General features: G+C 46.1%; 1 protein-coding gene across 1 annotated transcript in view; it reads right to left on the minus strand.

Moving 5' to 3' along the window:
• The window catches only part of LOC119942156, a 125753-nt gene extending 106664 nt beyond the window's left edge, over nucleotides 1–19089 (minus strand). The window contains exons 1-10 of the mRNA XM_038762811.1: nucleotides 19040–19089; nucleotides 18711–18787; nucleotides 16675–16752; nucleotides 12989–13039; nucleotides 11532–11692; nucleotides 10845–10915; nucleotides 7631–7796; nucleotides 6313–6450; nucleotides 3350–3536; nucleotides 1994–2121 (exon numbers count right to left, since the gene is read on the minus strand). Of these exons, the coding sequence (XP_038618739.1) occupies nucleotides 1994–2121; nucleotides 3350–3536; nucleotides 6313–6450; nucleotides 7631–7796; nucleotides 10845–10915; nucleotides 11532–11692; nucleotides 12989–13039; nucleotides 16675–16752; nucleotides 18711–18787; nucleotides 19040–19089 (1107 nt within the window). The remainder of the gene's footprint in view (nucleotides 1–1993; nucleotides 2122–3349; nucleotides 3537–6312; nucleotides 6451–7630; nucleotides 7797–10844; nucleotides 10916–11531; nucleotides 11693–12988; nucleotides 13040–16674; nucleotides 16753–18710; nucleotides 18788–19039) is intronic.
• Between the last annotated feature and the right edge of the window lie 557 nt (nucleotides 19090–19646).

The raw sequence follows: 19646 nt of genomic DNA on the forward strand, positions 1-19646 counted from the left end.
ACCATTCACCAATGCTGGTGATCCCCTTTGGTTCTGATCTGCCCTTCCCAAGCAGACTGACACCCTCCACTCAAGTCTGTAGCAGAGGAAATAGAATATACCTCAGAGAAGGAGCCCACTGCATGACACATGGAAGGACTTTCAGGCAGTGAGGATTTAATGACGAGTAAATGGGGGAAGATGGGGTGGGGGGGACATCTCCCTAGAAGACTTTAACCTAGGATTTTAAAAAAGCCCAAAATCTAGGCTAGAAATGGTCCCTTCTAGTTCTGGGAGCCTAGGATTCCTGAAGCTAAATCATCAGCATGTTCAGACTAGCCAAACTGTTAGTACAGACCAGGGCTCCCAGACTATCTTGGACAAATCCCAGCTCCACCACTTGTCTGCTGTGTGACCTTGGGTAAGTCACTTAACTTCTCTGAGCCTCAGTTACCTCTTCTGTCAAATGGAGATTAACAGTAATAATAATAATAATGGCATTTATTAAGCACTTACTATGTGCAAAGCACTGTTCCAAGCTCTGGGGAGGTTACAAGGTGATCAGGTTGTCCCATGGGGGGCTGACAGTCTTAATCCCCATTTTACAGATGAGGTAACTGAGGCACAGAGAAGTTAAGGGACTTGCCCAAAGTCACACAGCTGGCAATTGGCAGAGTCGGGATTTGAACCCATGACCTCTGACACCAAAGCCCGTGCTCTTTCCACTGAGCCATGCTGCTTCTCTAAGACTGTGAGCCCCATGTGGGACAAGGACTGTGTCCAAGCTGGTTGCTACCTACCCCAGTGCTTAGTACAGTGCCTGGTACATAGTAAGTGCTTAACAAATACCATTATTTAAAAAATGGGCAAGTGTTCCTCCTCCGTAACAACCACCCAGCCAGCCCCCTGTGACTGTCCTGCAAACTGTCCTCAATGGGACAAGAAAGACCTAAGAAGTTATCACTTGTCAAGGAGCATCCTGAGAACACAGTCTGGAAGATGGAGACAATCTTTCTTGGGCTCCCAGGCCATGGAACCAAAATACTTCCTCCACATCTCTACCTCACACTACGCTTTGTGTGGTCTCAGAACAAGGGAGAGAGATGATTTTCCAGCATTGTTTCTCAGATTACTACCCTGACTGACAATATCAAATATTCACATCTCCAGTGCTTTGTCAAATGTACCCTTTAAATCTAGATCAACCTGATGTCGATAGCTCACTTCTAATCAATCAATGTTTTTTATTGAGTTCTTACTATGTGCCCTGTGCTAACCACTTGAGAGAATACAATGTAAGAGAAGTCTACTATATCAGCCTCTTTCCTGACCTCTCTGCCCTCTGTCTCCACTCCAGTCCATGCTTCACTCAGCTGCCTAGGTCATTTTTCCATAAAAACCTTCAGTCCATGTTTCTCCACTCCTCAAGAACCTCCAGTGGATGTCCAATCATCTCCACATCTAACAGAAACTTTTTGCCACCATCTTTAAAACATTAAATTACCTTGCTGCTCTGCTTCTACAAATCAGCCTTGTCTGCAGAGGATGATAAGGGCCTGGATGGTAAAATCTCAGTGAAGAAGGTGAGCCGATGGCCACGGGGCTGGCATTTTGCATTTTCATTTAAGAAATGCAGACAGCAGGAACTCTGGGACTTGGCCACACATCTCAGATTCAATTTCAGATAGGCTCACCTTCTGCACCCTGTATTCTCCCTCTGGATTTAATCAGAAGGGAATGTAGGCCACATGTTTTGTCAGGATCTTCTCCTGCCTGGTGCTGGGGACAGGTTATTTTCCAGCCAATCTTTTGTTTTCTCTTGCCCTTGGGGTCAAGGATCAGAAAACCAGGCTCTAACCTACCTAGTATACACTCGACCTTTACAGGACTCAGCCTTACATCTTCAAGAATTGGACGGCACCTCGGCATTTCTCCTCCCACCTCTCTCTGAGAGGTCCCCAACTTTCCTCCACTCTTACCCCAGCTAGCTGGGCACAAATTCAACCCAACTCACCTCAAAGTTAGCAGTCTGTGTCTGGCACAGCTTCCTCACTGTCTCGGTAACCTCAGCTGGCTCAGCTTTCATGGCCCACCCCTCTTGCTCGTAAAGCAGATCAGTCGCATAAAGATCTCCAGAGTCTCCTAAAGAGGCAAGAAGTATCAGCAGGATGCAAGACCATCAGTAGGAATCAAGGAGGAGCAAATCCTTAATGAGCATTCACTTCTGCATAATTAAGACCTTTTTTTCCATTTCATTTCGGGACTAGCCTCCAGGTGTGAGGGGTAACCCTCAGTGATTCTTCTGACTCTTCTTTCCCTTCCCATGTGTGTGTAATCTTGTCCCTTCCAACCCCCATCAGGTGTGAGAAACTCCTTTCCATCCAGCACTTCCTGGTGCATACACAAGATTCAATTTCTCCATCTCCTGTCTGTGGCATTTTTCCAACTAGAAATCCTGGACATAAACCATTACATTGACCTCTAGACCAACAAGGCAGGATTACTACTGGATAATCCAGGGATGCATTCACAATTCTAGGGCAGGTGCTCAGAGGCACAAACACAGAAGGAAGGTTCCTTCAACTCTTCATTAAAACAGTCTCCTCCAGACAGAGTGTCTGCTTGGACTGCTCTCTTCTGCCCAGGAATGCTCAGCAGCTCCACAGAAACAGGGAATCTTACTCCTGACACTCCTCTCTCACCCAACTACCTCCATCAGTGAGAATCCAAAGCATCCTAGAAAATTTATAGGAAAAAAAAATAGCAAAGCATGTATAATAAACTCACTTTAACAAGCTCAAGGGACATTAGAAAAAAATGATAGAATGAAACTGATCTGGCTTGAGGAAGTCACCCCCACTTTTAAAAATACTTTTAAAAATTATGTTTGTATGTGGTTTGCTAAAAACAAATTATTTTAAAAGAAAAAGAAGCTTTTGTTGTGAAATGTTACATGTTGAAACATATTTGCTTATTTAGCCTATGAGCCCATAAGTGTAGCCTGTTAGTGGGTGTGTATTTTTAGCTTAAATTCTGAACAGCAAGAACTGGACAAATGTTTGTTGATAGAGTGTGTTGGTGTGTTGGGTAGGGCTTCAGTGGAGCAAGAGACTCTCTTTATAGAGGGGGGTGTGGTAGGAAGGGAGATTTGAGTCCCAATTTTCTTCCAGTTCAGCTGGCCCTTGTTTTGGTTACTCCATTTCCTCACTGTGGAAGAAGCAAGATGGGCATTTGCTAATTCCACGGGCTCTCCCCTGTCAGGGACAGTCAGTTGTAGGCTCAGCTTCTTTCTATGTACCGAGAGTGTTCTAGGAGCGATTTTAATCACTCTCCTCCTCCCCAGCCCCCACCAAAAGAAACATTGTGTCACCTGTGCTGGAGGCGGCCTCAACTCCCATCCGCAGTAAGAAGAGCGTGGAACGGATCTGTGTCTGCACACTGCTTCCCTTCCCAGAAAAGGGCAGTGCAGCCACGTGGGACTCCACACACGTGGTCTCTCCCAGCACGGCTGCCTGGAAGCTCTGACTGCAGGCCACCTGGGAGGCCAGGACAGGCTCCTGGGAGGAGGGAAAAACAAGTCAGAGATGTTCCGGGGCTCTAGCAAAACCTGGGAAATGCCTCACTGCGGAAAGGGAATGCCAATGTATAACTGGGTCAGGGATCCTCATGAGGGTTTCTGTTTCCAGGCAAGCTGTCTCTCCGGGTCCTTCCATTTTGTGTGGTGTTGCAGTGCCTGGGGTGCCCTCCAGCTGGAAGGGAGTCAGGAAACACAGAGAGAGGCCCCCAACTCATTTCTGGCATGTTAGGGAAAGGAACCACGGGCCTCATGGACTGGAATTTGGACCCCCTTCCGATTTGGCCTGCCTCATTTCTTCTCATGTTATGTCACCTGTGCTGAGCTAGTACTAACGTGGGCTGGAACCAAGGCTCAATCAAAAAAAGGTTGGATTGATCTGAGTTCTGGATTTCAGCCCATGTAGGCTGTTTCCTTTGGAGTTCAGGATTTAGAATGGGACCAATCATCCAGGACCAATATGAACTTTGTCTCTACATGATGGTATTTATTGAGTGTTTACTTAGTGCAGAGCATTGTACTAAGCACTTGGGAGAGTACAATGCAGTTGGTAGAAATGATCTCTCCCCTCAAGGAACTTACGGTCCAGCACTGTGGGTCAGAAAGACATCAAAGTAAATTACAGGTAAGGAAAGCAACCAAGTTTAAGGATATGTATTTAAGTTCTGCTTGGACTGCTCTCTTCTGCCCAGGAATGCTCTGTAGGGGTGGGAGTTGGATGAAGGACCCAAATGTTAAGACTTGGTGCATGGACTAGGCAGTAGGGAGGGAATATAGGATGGGAGGATGAGAACTTAGTCTGGAAACAGCATGGTCTAGTGGATAAAGTATGGGCCTGGGAATCAGAAGGGCCTAGATTCTAATCCTGGCTCTGCCACTTGTCTGCTCTGTGTGACCTTGAGCAAGTTACTTCACTTCTCTGTGCCTCAGTCCCCTCATCTGTAAAATGGGGATTAAGTCTGTAAGACCCATGTGGAACATGGACTGTGTCCAGACTGCTTAGCTTTTATCTACCCCAGCACTTAGTACAGTACCTGGCACGTTGTAAACGCTTAACAGATATCTCAACAAAAAGTAAGGCTTCCTGGGAGATATGTGATTTCATTAGGGCTTTGAAGATGGGGAGAGTGCTGGTCTGTTGGATATGTAGGGGAGAGAGTCCCAGGCAGGAGGGAGGATGTAAGCAAGGGGTCCACGGTGGGTGAGGTGAGAATGAGGCAAGATGAGTAAGTTTATGTTAGAGGAGTGAAGGGTGTAGGTTTCATTGTAGTGGGAAATGTGTGAGGAGAGGTAGAAAGGAGACTTGCTGCCTTTACTCTTTCCCCCTCCCCCTGCCCCATAGCACATATGTATATATAAGTATTTATCTATAATTCTATTTATTTAAATTGATGCCTGTTTACTTGTATTGATATCTGTCTCCCCCCATCTAGACTGTGAGCCCATTGTGGGCAGGGATTGTCTCTATTTGCTGTATTGTACTTTCCAAGCACTTAGTACATTGCTCTGTACACTGTAAGAGCTCAATAAATATGACTTAATGAATGAACGAATGAACGAAGGAAGGAGCAAGGTGATTGAGTCTCACTACTCTCAAAAATCCCTCTTTGGGCCAAGAAAACCATGGTGGTAGTGGAGGAACCTGTGAGGAGCCCCGAGGGAGTGGATCAGAATCAGTAAAAAGAAACGCATCAACCAGTGAAGTCCCTCCCACTTATATGTTTGCCATCAAACTGCTTCCTGCACTGATTTTTCAATGGGGAGTGCCAGGTACCCTGTATAATTCTCACCCATGTATCCTTTCTCAGCTCTTGGTCCTGTGACATTCACTTAGTAGGTGCTTATTAAATAATAATAATAATGGCATTTATTAAGCACTTACTATGTGCAAAGCACTGTTCTAAGTGCTGGGGAGGTTACAAGGTGATCAGGTTGTCCCACGTGGGGCTCACAGTCTTAATCCCCATTTTCCAGATGTGGTAACTGAGGCATAGAGAAGTTAAGTGACTTGCCCAAAGTCACACAGCTGACAAGTGGCGGAGCCAGGATTTGAACCCATGACCTCTGACTCCAAAGCCCGTGCTCTTTCCACTGAGCCATGCTGCTTCTCAGTTATTCCTGTTATCACTGACCTCAGAGGTGCACGGAGACCAGCACCGTTCCTGACTCAGGTGTGCAAAGCCCTCTGCAGAACTAGCTGCCCTCAGGGTGCAGAGGACAACCAAATTGAGGACAAGGATACCAAGGGGGAAAGAGGAGGATGAGCGTCAGTGGAGGAGGCAGGGTTGGGAAAGAGGAAATGGTGCCACTACTGCATTCATTTCACATGGTCCCAACTGTGGCTCGGGGTAAGGGGTGTCAGGGAGGTGGGGAGTCGCCTTGCCATCTGACCAAATGACTCGTGGTATTTCCTGCCCTCCTGGGTTACCACCCAACAGAGCCAAGGCCATCATCCCTTAGGGACCTGGCAAAGACAGTCACACTGTGGTAAGCAGGAGGGGATCGTGTCCTGCCTCATTAGGAGATGTTCAAGAGGGACACTTTGCAGCCTGTGCTAACGCAGGCTTACTGCGTATTTGTTTCATGGATGTGCTCATGTGTGTGCCTTTTTCTCACCCACAATATGCTTGGTCCTTTGGCCGCTGGAGCCCCAGGGGCCTCATCCCCTTCTAAGTACAGAAAAAGTGGTCACTTTGAGCATGCACCTCTGTTTAGGTAAATCCAAGAACTCTTGGTTTAGTCCACCACCCAACACTTACTGCCACTCCAGGAAGAGCCTCCGATCTCAGGGAAGTGACCTCGGTATGCCGGTGGGAACAATGGGCCAAGTTCTTTGTCTTCAGGAGCCAGGAGCCTTTCTGCTCATACCTGGTGGGGCATTTTCCAAGGACATCTACCTGTTGGCAAACCCACAGCCAGAACAAGCACACACAGAGTCACATCCCTAGAACTCCATTAGCCCCAAAGGGCAAAGCACTAGTTAGTTCCCAAATTCTCACCAGAATGCCTGCCCTGGAGTATAGCCACCACTCTCAAATATTCCTGGGCTCTATCGTTCCTACTTTCCTTAGGCCCATCTGCTTTCTGAGTTCCTCCTGTGGCCCCAGATACCTGAGGAAAGGTACTTCCTGCTTCCTGTTGCTCTAATATCACTCCATCACCACTAATACTTCATCAATCAATCAATCATTCATATTTATTGAGCACTTACTGTGTGCAGAGCACTGAACTAAGAGCTTGGGAGAGTACAATGTAAGAGTTGATAGATTCATTCATTCATTCATTCAATCGTATTTATTGAGTGCTTACTGTGTGCAGAGAACTGTACTAAGCGCTTGGAAAATACAATTTGGCAACAGAGACAATCCCTAACCAACAATGGGCTCACAGTCTAGAAGCGGGGGCAGGATATGTTCCCTGCCCACAAAAAGCAGTGTGGCTCAGTGGAAAGAGCATGGGTTTGGGAGTCAGAGGACATGGGTTCTAATCCTGACTCTACTACTTATCTGCTGTGTGACCTTGGACAAGCCACTTAACTTCCTGTGCCTCAGTTACCTCATCTGTAAAATGGGGATTAAGACTGTGAGCCCCACGTGGGACAACCTGATTACTTTGTTACCCCAGCACTTAGAACAGTGCTTGGCCCGTAGTAAGCGCTTAACAAATACAATAATAATGATAATAATAATAATAACAAGCTTACAGTCTAGAGTCTAGAATCTAGTCTTCATCTCTCTGACCCTCCATCTATTCTGTCCAGTCACAGGGCAGGGAGTTCCAGGTACCTTATATTTCCTTCTTCTCCTTCTCTCTCTCTTACACACACACACACACACACACACACACACACACACACGCGCGCACACACACCCACCCCCCCCCCCCCCAACCCCCAATATTTCCCTACGTCCTTTCAACTTTTCTCCTTCCCAGGCTTTAATTCCTGAACCAAAGGAAGGAAGTTGCCAACTCATAAACACATAAAAATAAAACTTTCCTATGTTCTCTGGGACCAGGGTAGGACTGTGCCGAGAGAGGAAGAGAAGAGCTGCCTGTTCTCTCCCCAGCCTCACTCACCTCCTCAATGGTCTCCGGGACGGTGGTACCAGGGTGGCTCTGCAGAAGGCTCAAGATGCCCCGTTTGATGTTGAGGACCCAGCGTGGCTCGCCCCGCCGGGGACAGATCATGGGGATCTTCCCATCATGGAACGCAAATAGCAGCGGGAATCTGCCCAAGGTCACCCTGTCACAAACCAAGCAGAACCTCAGCGGACTTCCTCAGCGGGGAACAGGGGATGGCTGGAGTCCCAGAGGGACCGTGTGTAACTGTGGAGAAACTTATTTTCTGCTTTTATGGCATCTAATTTCCCAAACACTTCTAAGTTTAGAGAAGCAGTATGACTCAGTGGAAAGAGCCCAGACCTGCAAGTCAGGGGAATCTGGGTTCCAACCCCAACACCAACATTTGTCTGCTCTGTGGACTTGGGCAAGTCATTCTTCCTCAGTTTTCTCACCTGTAAAATGGGCAATATATACCCTTTAGACTGTGAGCTCCATGTGGGGCAGAGTCAGTGTCAATCTGATAATATAGCACCCATCCCAGAGTTTAGTAGAGTGCTAGGCAAAAATAATAATAATAATAATTATGATGGTATTTGTTAGGCACTTACTATGTGTGATACACTGTTCTAAGCGCTGGGGTAGATACAAGATAATCAGGTTGTCCCACGTGGGGCTCACAGTCTTAATCCCCATTTTCCAGATGAGGTAACTGAGGCACAGGGAAGTTAAGTGACTTGCCCAAAGTCACACAGCTGACAAGTGGCAGAGCCGGGATTAGAACCCACAACCTCTGACTCCCAATCCTGTGCTCTTTCCACTAAGCCACGTTAACAAATACCATTATTATTATTAATAATAATAATAATAATAATCAATCAATCAATCGTATTTATTGAGTGCTTACTGTGTGCAGAGCACTGTACTAAGCGCTTGCTGTAATAATAGTAATTATTATTATTATTATTACAGCAAGGCTTAGTGGATAGAGCGCGGGCCTGGGAGTCAGAAAGCCCTGGGTTCTAATCACAGCTCTGCTACGTTTCTGCTGTGTGACTGTGGGCAAATCACTTAACTTCTCTGGGCCTCAGTTACCTCATCTGTAAAATAGGGATTAAGACTGCGAGCCCCATGTGGGACAACCTGATTACCTTGTATCACCCCAGTGCTTAGAACAGTGCTTGGCACATAGTAAGCGCTTAACAAATGCCATTATTATTATTAATACTACTACCCCTTCCCATCTTCTATGTCTTCCTTGCCTTCCCCAACTCCCTTTCACATTTTTCCCTGTCAGGCCTTGATTCAGGAGCCAAAAGAAGGAAGTCTCTGTGACCCTGACACCATGCCCCTCCTATGTGCTCTTTCCTCTCATTCAGCTCACTCAGAGGACTTGAGGGTTTTGAAAATGAAAATTCAGGAGGCAATAAGAGAGATGGTATATTGAAACACTTGCCCTCATACCCAGGGTCTTTAGAAAACTGGGAAGCAGGCATTAATCTCCCCCCAAAAAGCAAGCAGGGAAGTCAGAGGTAATTCTCCGCTTCTCCTGTCTATTCCCTTTTTCTGTTTGTTTTAGCTGGTCATGGGAACCTATGCCCTGGGGATAGGCAGAAACTTGCATTTTCAGCTTGATGATAGCAGTTTTGAGTGTAGTAAAGAAGAAGATGGCTAGGAGGGAGTCAAGTTTTTTATTTTTAGAAAAGAAAATACTGCAGGGCTAATGTTCATTTAGCAGTTGGCTATCATTTGGCTGAATGTTTTTGAAAACTCTTTCTCCAGCTGCAGTGAAGGGCTCCTCAACTGTCTTCTTTTTGGTACACACTGGTCATTCTTTCATTCTAGGCCTGGAGTGGTCTGGCAGAAGGAAAGACCCTGTCTGTCTGTCTCTCTGTCTCCAAGGCGGTCCTCGGATCATGAGGTCTCTGACCAAAGTGTCAGGTGTTGCCCAGCCCTATGTCTGAGCCCAGGCTGGGGAAATGCTAATGGAGTTTGCAGGCCACCCAGGATGGTGGGGGGCTTCATTCGCTTGGCTCCAGTGAGCCAGCCTCTTCCCCTGTGGGTGACTTAGCATTAATGGTGAGTGGCCGGGGACAATAGCCATCTAGGCCCTGGTTGGACCTGGTCCTCTCTGAGCTAGCCTTTCAGTTTCAGCCAATACATTTATCCCCTCACGTTCCCAACTCCCAGCCGGGGCTTGGGACAAAAGCTTTTTTAAACAGATAAAAAAAAAGGCAGCGAATGTTGAGTAGGCTGCAGGGGCTGGGACTGGCCTGCTTGGCTCTAAGCTTTGAAGTGACTGTGGCCCAGTGAATCCCAGTGTCAGGAAAGGGCTGGGGATTCATTGGCAGGACAATGCCGGGAGATTACCCGTTTCAGTCAAACCAGACAACAGAGCCGCTTTTCTTGGAGGCAGAGCGAGAACTTTCTCTCTGGGAAAATCTCTATTTGAGAGTGGGGGGAGGGAAAGCTTGGGACGTGAGAGGGGTCTTAGTTTCCCAGCTGCCACTGCTGCCAAATCTTTGAATCACCAATGGAGGCTGGAGGAGGGGAAGGGGGAGTCCCAGAGGGATGCCTGTCAAAGCCTAAGAATGGGAGGGGATGGTATTGAAGACACATGCAGGAAAATGTGGGGAACTAACTTCTCTCTGCCCAAGGGAAGGATAAGTGGGGGACTTATTGCCCACCTCCACCCCACCCCCCCACACTAGTGCTTGTTTGTAAGCATTTATCAAGCACTGTTCTGCTTGGCAAAGGCTGGAAAAACCTGGGGACAAGTCCAGTGTCATCTAATTATAATAACTGTGGTGTTTGTTAAACGCTTACTATGTGCCAGGCACAGCACTGGGTAATTGAATTGGACACAGTCCCTGTCTCACATGCGGCTCACAATCTTAATCCCCAATTTACAGATGAGGTAACTGAAGCCCGGAGAAGTGACTTCCCAATGTCACAGGTGGACAAGTGGCAGAGCCGGGATTAGAACTCAGGTCCTTCTGACTCCCAGCCTCGTGCTTTATCCACTAGGCCACACTGTTTCCCCTGGCACCTCTCAGCTGGTACCTAAAGAGCCTCTGTCTGCCCTAGAGGGGACCTCTTCTCTGATGGGTTTGCCAAGATACAGAGGCCTGTAATCTGCTCAGCACAGCTGTGGGAAACTGGGTCTCAGCATGGGGCAGGATCAGCCTGCCAGGCCAGAGCAATGCACGGAGCCAGGGACAGGTCTTCTTACCTCAAGCTCTCCAGCTCTTTCAGGGGCTCCTCCTTAGATGCCGGGGAGGACTTTAAATGAATGTCCTGCAGCTAGGAAGGAAAACAACATTTTAAGGAATGTTGCAGTACAGAAATTCCTGGCTAGAGCAAACCTCATGGACTGTAGGACTCCAGGAAATGAGCCTGTGTCCGACTTGATAATCTTGTATCTACCCCAGGACTTAGTACAGTGCTTGGCACGTGGTAAGCACTTAACAAATGCCACCATTATTATATTACGGAGACTCATAAGAGCCTAAATTACCAGCTTCTCTCAGATATAGCTTTGAAGCAGGTTCAGACAATAGGAGTTGGTGAGGATTTAAGCAGAGCTAACTCTTGTGAATTCAGATTTGACAAGAAGGATCTTTAAAGAAAGCAGATTGTGTGGGTCATCAGAAGCATCATTCCCAGGGGGAAGCGAGAAGGTCTAGGGATAAGTTCAAACCCTCGCCTCCCAAAATTCCCCTCTAAAGGCAATGCTTTAGATGAATTATGGGATTCCTCACGGAGCCTCCGCCAGTTAATAAGATGTTGGAGCTTTCTGCAGTTGGGCCCTTCCCCATGCCCCCCAGCCCCGGGGGAGCTTTTGGGGTCACCCCAATCTCTACAGAAAGTAAACCATGCTGAGGTGAAGTCCTGGCCTGCCTTCCCCAAAGACACTCACCCTCAAGACCATCCGGCAGTGGCCGATAATGTCAACAGTCACTAAGCAATCAAGCGTGATGCTGCTGCTTTCAGCCCCAGGCCCCTGCAAGGCAGTCCGGGTGGTGGTGGAGTAGCGGTAGCTGTGTCTGCTGCCTTTGGGGAAACTGAGTCTTTCAGAGCCTAGGAGACAGCAGAATGGTTTGGTGCCATGTCCCAGGGGTTCCTGCCCCGCCAACTCACATTTATAGGTACTCCCTCCAGTTGAGGCCCCAGATAAGACCCTCCCTTGCTCCAGTCTCGGTCTTCTCGTCTGCACAATGGGGCCCATGCAACCAGACCCTTCTCTACTGCCTGAAAAGACTGAACTGATCTATGGATTGAGCTCTGATTTTCTTGGAAGTGAAATGTGATATAGACATGAGCTACTCCCTAGAGTGGAGTGGGGCCTGAGGTAGGAGGGACTGTACGCTTGTTGTGGGCAGGGAATGTGTCTACCAACTTTGTTATATTGTTAGATCCCAAGTGCTCAGTAAATACCACTGATTGATTGATTACCAAGATAGGGGTGAATGCATCTCTCTGCACTTGCTTTCATCATGTGTATCCCTGCTCCTATTCTTCGACCTACTGTATGTTTGCTATTTGTGAATACTTGTCTCCCCATTCCTCCCGTGTGTCCTTTACTTTACAGAATACAGTGTTCTGCATGTTGTAAGTGCTCAATAAATACTACTGATTGATTGACTGTTCCCAAGTACAGTCTACTTAGACTGTGAACCCTATGTGGAATAGGGATTGTATTCAGCCTGATTAACTTGTGTCTACCCCAGTGCTTAGACCTGTGCTTGACACATAAGTGCTAAACAAGTACTATTTTTTTTAAAAAAAAGCACCCGATACTGTGGGCTGCATACAGTAATCACTCAATAAACCAAGATGATGATGACAATGATGATGATGATGAAGAGTAGAATACTAGACTTAATGAACCCACCAGGAGCAACCCACTGCCATAAAATCAAACTTCAAAATATGAAGTTTTCATGTCATATACTTTCCATCATGAAGGATCCCCAGTAGCCAATAATCAACCTTGGCAGCCCAAACCAGGAGGCTAACAAGCATCTTGGAGGAAACCAAAAGGATTTGGTGGCTGAGGACACAGCAACATATCTCTCCTTAACTATTCTTCCGTGGTGTGATTTTATAGGTCCAGGTTTTCATTTACTATTTAACCAATCCAGAGTGCAATTGCTCACAGTAGATGAAAATTTATGACTTCTCAGCTAGAACAGCTCAGCAGTACAGTGGCTTGGCTCCCCTCCTGCCTGGCACAGACTCAGTAAATCCCATATTTAATGGAGAGAAAGTGGAAGGGAAGTGGACGGTGGAAGGTGGAGAGAAGGGGAGCCTGGAATCTCAAAGACCCAGGTTTATGAATAGAGAGTCGGTCTGTAGCTTGTGGGGTTTACTCACCAGCACATTCTGTCATACAGAAGGCTTCCTGCCCTGGCATCTCTGGGTTTTCTGAAATAACAAATCAGAAGGAGTTGTAGCAAAGACATAAGGAGACCTTGTGTAGCTTCAATAGCTGATACTGTTCCCTGGGGTTTGCTGCAAATTCAAGCCAAAACATGAAACTAGCTTTCACGGGGAGAAAGTCAGACTCTTCTCCCCGTTGTCCCCTGAGGGGGTGCTTTCCAGCTCCTTCTGCCTCTGCCAAATGATACACCTCCCAGATCCAAGACCCCCATCCATTTTACAGTCCACAGGTACACAAATGACTTAGAACTGCAGTCTGGACTTGAGGTAGTAGCTAGAGTGATAAAGAAGGCAAACATAAACGAATGAATGAAACAAAAGATGCCCATCACTCCCTTGCCCTCTCACACACCCCTAACAGCTGTCCTGGGAGCTCTGTTCTCTCAGCACAGTAGGAAAGGAGGTAAAGGTGGGTCAAGGATACTGGATCACCATGCCACTTTGGGGTCATAGACTTATTGCAGCCACGTGCCATGGAGATGCAGATCAGAAGAAAGTTAGAGAGTGATGCTGCTCTGAAAGCCCTCGCACCACACACCCGAAGCAGGGTAGAGCCCAGCCCTGGCAATGGCCCAGAGAGTAGGAGGTGGGTGATGGCAGATGTCCAGAGAACACTTCTAGCAAAATGTTGGTGAATCAACACTTCTAGAAAAATGTTGGTGAATTTGGAAAACACAGTGTTGATTCCAGCAGCCCCTGCACTGCCAGAGAGCATCTCCAATTCTCTTAAGTCAGGAGTGAGAGGTCATAGGTCCATCTTTTGCTCAGAAGATAAACTTCCACCTTCTTGGGAAAAAGAAGGCCTCCCAACCTTGGGAAACCCAATAGGAGCAGCAAAGGATCCATAACTCAAAGGAAAATAACAATAATAATAATAATACTGATGGTATTTGTTAAGTGCTTACTATGTGCCAAACACTGGGGTAGATACAAGGCAATCAGGTAATCCCACATGGGTCTCACAGTCTCAATCCCCATTTTACAAATAAGGTAACTGAGGCACAGAGAAGTTAAATGGCTTGCCCAAGGTCATTTAGCAGACAAGTAGCAGAGCTGGGATCAGAACCCACGACTTCTAATTCCCAAGGCTGTGCTTTTGCCACTAGGCCATACTGCTTCTCTAAAGCCCTTCCCACTCCAGGGGATAAAGCACAGGCTTTGAAGTCAGAAGGACCTGGGTTTTAATCTTTGTTCCACAACTTGTCTTCTGTGTGATCTTGAACAAGTCACTTTGCTTCTCTGTGCCTCACTTCCTTCATCTGTGAAATGAGGGATTCAGACTATGAGCCCCATTGTAGGACATGGTTGGGTCCAACCTGACTAACTTATATCTACCACAGCATTAAGTGTGCCTGCCACGTATAAGTGCTTAACAAATACCACCTAAAAAAAACCAAAGTCACTTGCTGCTACCCTCTTCTTCCTCCCAAGATTCCTTGCACCCTGAAAAAGACCTGCACTCTTTTTTCCACTACTTTTCCCCTCCCACCACCCACTCCACATATCACTTGTCACTGAAACTGTGCTGGGCACACCTGCCTCTGTGCTTCTCCCTGTGGAGGGTTGGGAGGAGAGGGAGGAGATAATAATAATAATAATAATAATAATAATAATAATAATAATTTTTAAGCACTTACTATGTGCCAAGCACTATTCTAAGTGCTGGGGTAAATATAAGGTAGTCAGGTTGTCCAACATGGGGCTCACAGTCTTAATCCCCATTTTACAGATGAGATAACTGAAGCACAGAGAAGTTAAGTGACTTGCCCAAAGTCACAAAACTGACAATAGGTGGAGCTAGTATTAGAACCCATGACCTATGACTCTCAAGCCCGTGCTCTTTCCACTAAGCCACACTGCTGGGCCAGATAGCCCTGAGCCTCCTGGCAGTTCCTGATATACTTCTCTCTCTCTCAAATTGCTGCAATAGTGGGCAGTTCAGCATTGTTGAATCCATCCCACCTTGATACTTCACCTGAGACCAAATGAAATATCACCTGCAACTTTGGGCTTGGTTTTCTTTTTACAACCCAGACTCCTTCAGTACAGACAAGGAAGGTTTCCTTTCCTTCATCTTAAAGCATTTTGACCATTTTTCCCTAACCAACTTAGTGCTCACCTCTCAAACTGGCACAAGGCAGCCATTCTGACCTCCTACAGAACTGAGAACACTATAATCTGAAAATCATTTATTCCAAATAGAGCCTGCAATATATATTAGTTACGGACCAGCTACTGTTTTAGGCTGTTTCATTCATCTTACTTTCATCTCTGAAATGCCTATCACAGGCAATAGCACAGGTATATTAAAGTCCAATTCAGATTGCTTAATTCCTTCTGCAATGTTTAAAAACACTGAAAGACATAAAAAAGACATAAACAGGATCTTCCAAGAGAAAAATCTCCCTTACCTCTAACACTATAACAACCAAAATACTGTAAAATCCTTAGTGGCTGTGACCATTTTGACCACAACTCAAATACTCAAATATTCAAATACTCAGATTTTTTTTCCTAATTAAAGAGGAATTGGGCCTAATTACAAAATAATCTATAGCTGCATTTCTACCCCTAAAGATTACCCCCATTTTTAATGGTATTTCTTAAGTGCTTACTATGTGTCAGACCCTATTTCTGGATAGAAACAAGATAATCAGGTTGGACACAGTCTGTGTCCCACTTGGGGCTCACAATCTTAATTCCCATTTTACAGATGAAGTGATTGAGGCAAAGAGAAGTTAAATTATTTGCCCAAGGTCACACAGCAGACAAGTGGCAGAGCCAGGATTAGAACCCCAGATCCTTCTGACCCTCTTCCTCTCTGAAATACACTCTTTTCTCCTTAGGCAGCTTGGAGTCTTTGCACCAAATTAAACTCCTTCACAAAATACCACAAGATTTACCTTTCAATTGAGCAAAATCCAAGCAATGCCCCCAGTTTTCTTATTATAAGTGCAAATAAATCTCATCTCCACTACGCAGTGCAACCCTTGCTAAGCTATCAGAGCTGTAGTGAAACTTCCAGAGGAACTGGGAATGCCCACTTTTAAGTACAAAAAGCTACAAAGATAGCAATACTATTTAAAATGCCAAAGACATTTCATTTTAAGAACTTCTGTTCTCTTTCTTATGCCCTTAAAAAAATTCAGGAAACAAAATAACCAACTGGAAAAAAATGGGGGAAGGGAGCAAAAATATAAGGGATATTTCCTATTCAGGAAAGAAATCCATGTAAACACATCTGAATGGGCCCTCTAAAGAAATGAATGTCGCTGAAAAATCAAACCCCAATTCAATTTCTCAGTTTCTTGTATGGTGAATAACACAACAGCTCAAGATGCTTTTCTTATAAAATGATCGCTGTCTTAGCTTTCTTTAGCTCAGGGAGTACTAAAGACAAGAGCCTTGCTCCCCTGGACCTGTGAACTAAAATTTCCTGACTTCTAATTAAGAATAAATGACTCAAGGCTTCAGTGAAAGGCACTGAAAAGAAAAGACGCTTCAGCCATCCTTAGTAGCAGGCTTTTCTAGCTTGATCTCAGTGGTGGCGGCAGCAGCATCCCGCATCTGAATGGAGCAGGGGAAGAACCTCAGAAGAGCAAGCCATCTCATATACTTACTTCCCAATGCTCCCAGTACAGCAGCCCAGAAGACGATGAGAACAGGGAGCTCCATGACCATCAGAATCGTCTCATGAGCTCGTGTCAACCACACAGAAGCAGGGCCATTCCAGCTCTCAAAGGCAGCTCTGAGCAGAGCACTGAAAGAAAACTTTCTTCCCAGAGGAGGAGTGAACTATTTTGGTTCAGCTCTCTCACCCAGAGTTAGGGGAGGAGAAAGGGGGATGGGGAAACGGGTAAAGAGGGGTTGTGGGGTTGGGTGGGGGAAGGGGGATACTTTCAGGGAAACAACTCAGCCAATCAGAGTCCTCTCATAGTTCCCGGCTTCTCCACCTCCTCCTCCAAGCCCCCACCAAAAGGAAAAATGCCTAACCAAGGAGAAGTCTCCTCCCCAACAGAAAAGAAGTTAGGAGTCAGAAGCCAAAGGCGGAACATATCTTGGGACCACCACCAGTGGGGGAGGTGGCTGGGAGGGGAGCATACAAGGTCATTGCCCTTGGCTCCTTCAAACTAGAAGACAAGGGTTTGTTGAGAGGGGGTGAGGGGTGAGGAAAGAGCTTGCCTGGCTAGAGTGGGGCGGGGAAGAAACTTATACCAATCCTGGAACAAAAAAGCTTTTTTTCCACCCTAGGTCAGGACACAGAAAATACCACTCTACTCTGAAATAGCTCTACCTCCAAAACATTTGAATTTGAGCCTAGACCTATACACACATACACACACACACACACACACACACACACACACACACACACACACACACACACACACACACCACCACCACCACCACCACCACCACCACCCCCCCACAAGGAATACCCAACCAGGGCAGTCTGCATTTTGTGCATATACAGGCTCCCTGTTTGGAGCATCTTCTAGCCCCCATCAAATACACATATCCCTGCAGTCCACTGAAGTACTTCTTCCTGCTGTCCCTCCTTCATCATTCTCCCCAGACCTGGCCATCCCCTTCCTGCCACCTTTACCCAAAAACACAAAGATACCACACTTTTCTGAATGGGCCCTGATCTTCAACCTTGATTATGCAACAGCAAAGTGCTCTTAATCAAACTATGGCAATGGGAACTGGGCTCATTCTTGCTCCTACCTGAGAGCCCACATTCTCTTCAATTCAGTAGCAATTCTCTGTGGGTCGATGGATGCTCTAGGTATTTTGGCTTCCAATTTCAACTGTTGAAAATCCTTTGTGGGGATCTGGATCTGTACCACTGTCAAGTCAGTGGAGCAGGGCAGTTTATCAATCAGTGGGCTCCAAGAGGCCTTCCCCAGCTAAGCTCTTATCTCCCCTACTCCCTCTCCCTTCTGCATCACTTTGTACTTGGATCTCTATCCTTTAAATGCTTGATATTCACCCATTCTCGGCCCTTTACCCCGCCCTCAGTCCCACGCACTTATGTACAAATCTAAAATTTCATTTAATGTCTGTCTTCTCCTGTAGATTGTATGATCTTTGTGGGCAGGGAACATAACATGTCTACTAACTCTGTAGTATTGTACTCTTCCAAGCATTTAGTAAAGGGTTCTGCACACAGTAAGCATTCAATAAATTACTGATTGATTAACCTACATTACAGATAATGGATCTGAGGCACTGATAAGTTAAGTGGCTTATATAAAATGATGCAGTAGGCAAACAGCAAAGCCGGGATTAGAATCCAGGTCCCCTGACTCCCTTGACCTGTTCTTGACACTAAGCCACACTTCACATTGCCCCACCAGACTTCTTGATGCCCCAGTTTCTGATTATTCCCAAGTGGCCAGAAACCCAAATGGGGAATTTAAAGCTGCTTTGCATGCTGACTGGCTAATTCCTTTGAATTCCTAATCTCATAAATGGCCAGAACCTCAATAACAGTCACAGTAAGACTTTCTGCTGAAACAGAGAGTGCGGATGGATGGGTGACTTTAACACAAAACTATTTCCACTTCTTTCTCCATCCAACTGAATTAGGCCTCTAAATGTGGAAGTTGTGTTTGAGAATCTTAGGCTAATCAGACTACAAGCAGAAAGGTACAGAACTTTTGTAACGTGTAACGTCCTGATTCCCGAGGTGGTGCAAAAGTTCTAAGTTGCTGGTTGGTAGAATTTGATCTGGAGAGGAGAAAAATCTGTCAGAAAAATCCTACTGGAGGAGATATGATTTTAGAAGGGTTTTAAAGATGCAGAGAGCTTTGGTTGGGTGAATTTGAAGGGGTAAGGACTCGAGAGAAGGTTTGGAGATGGAAGAATCAAGAATGAGACATGGAGAGAAGGTGCTATTAGTGGGAAGAAAGTATATGAGCTGGAGTATAGTAGGATAAGAGCATGGAAAATTAAAGAGAGAAAGCTGAAGGAGTGCCTTACAGCGAATGGTCACAAATTTCTCCTTGATGCATAGAGGAATGGGTAATCATGGCTAGATTTTGAGGAATGGGGAGACATGCAGAATGACATTTCAGAAAAATTATCTGGGCTGGAGCCAGGGAGAGCAGTGAGGAGGCCAATGTAGTCAAGGCAGGATACGATGAGTGCTTAGATAATGGAGGTGACGATGCAGTTGGAGAAGGGGTGGATCCAGGAAATGTGCAGGAAAAATCTACAGGATTTCATGAAAGACTTGGTGAGAGAGTGGGAAAGAGAGCAAGGAGTGGCAGTTGTGAGCAGGGAATGTGTCTGTTTTGTGTTGTATTGTACTCTCCCAAGCACTTAGTACAGTGCTCTGCACACAGTAAGCCTCAATAAATACGGTTGACTGACTGACCAACAGGTTAATACTAAGGTTGTGGATTTCAGAGCTAGGGAGGATGGAAGATCCCACTGTGATGGGAAAGTTGAGTGAAGCAGATTTGGGAGGGAAATTAAGTTCAGTTTTAGACATTTTGAGTTAAAGATGCCAGTGGGATATCCACGTGGGTAGGTGCTGGAAGAAAGGGGAAAGTCACGATTGCAGAGGAGGTGAGAGGCAGGCCTC

This window comes from Tachyglossus aculeatus, chromosome 21 (genome assembly GCF_015852505.1).
Source record: "Tachyglossus aculeatus isolate mTacAcu1 chromosome 21, mTacAcu1.pri, whole genome shotgun sequence".
NCBI lineage: Eukaryota > Metazoa > Chordata > Mammalia > Monotremata > Tachyglossidae > Tachyglossus > Tachyglossus aculeatus.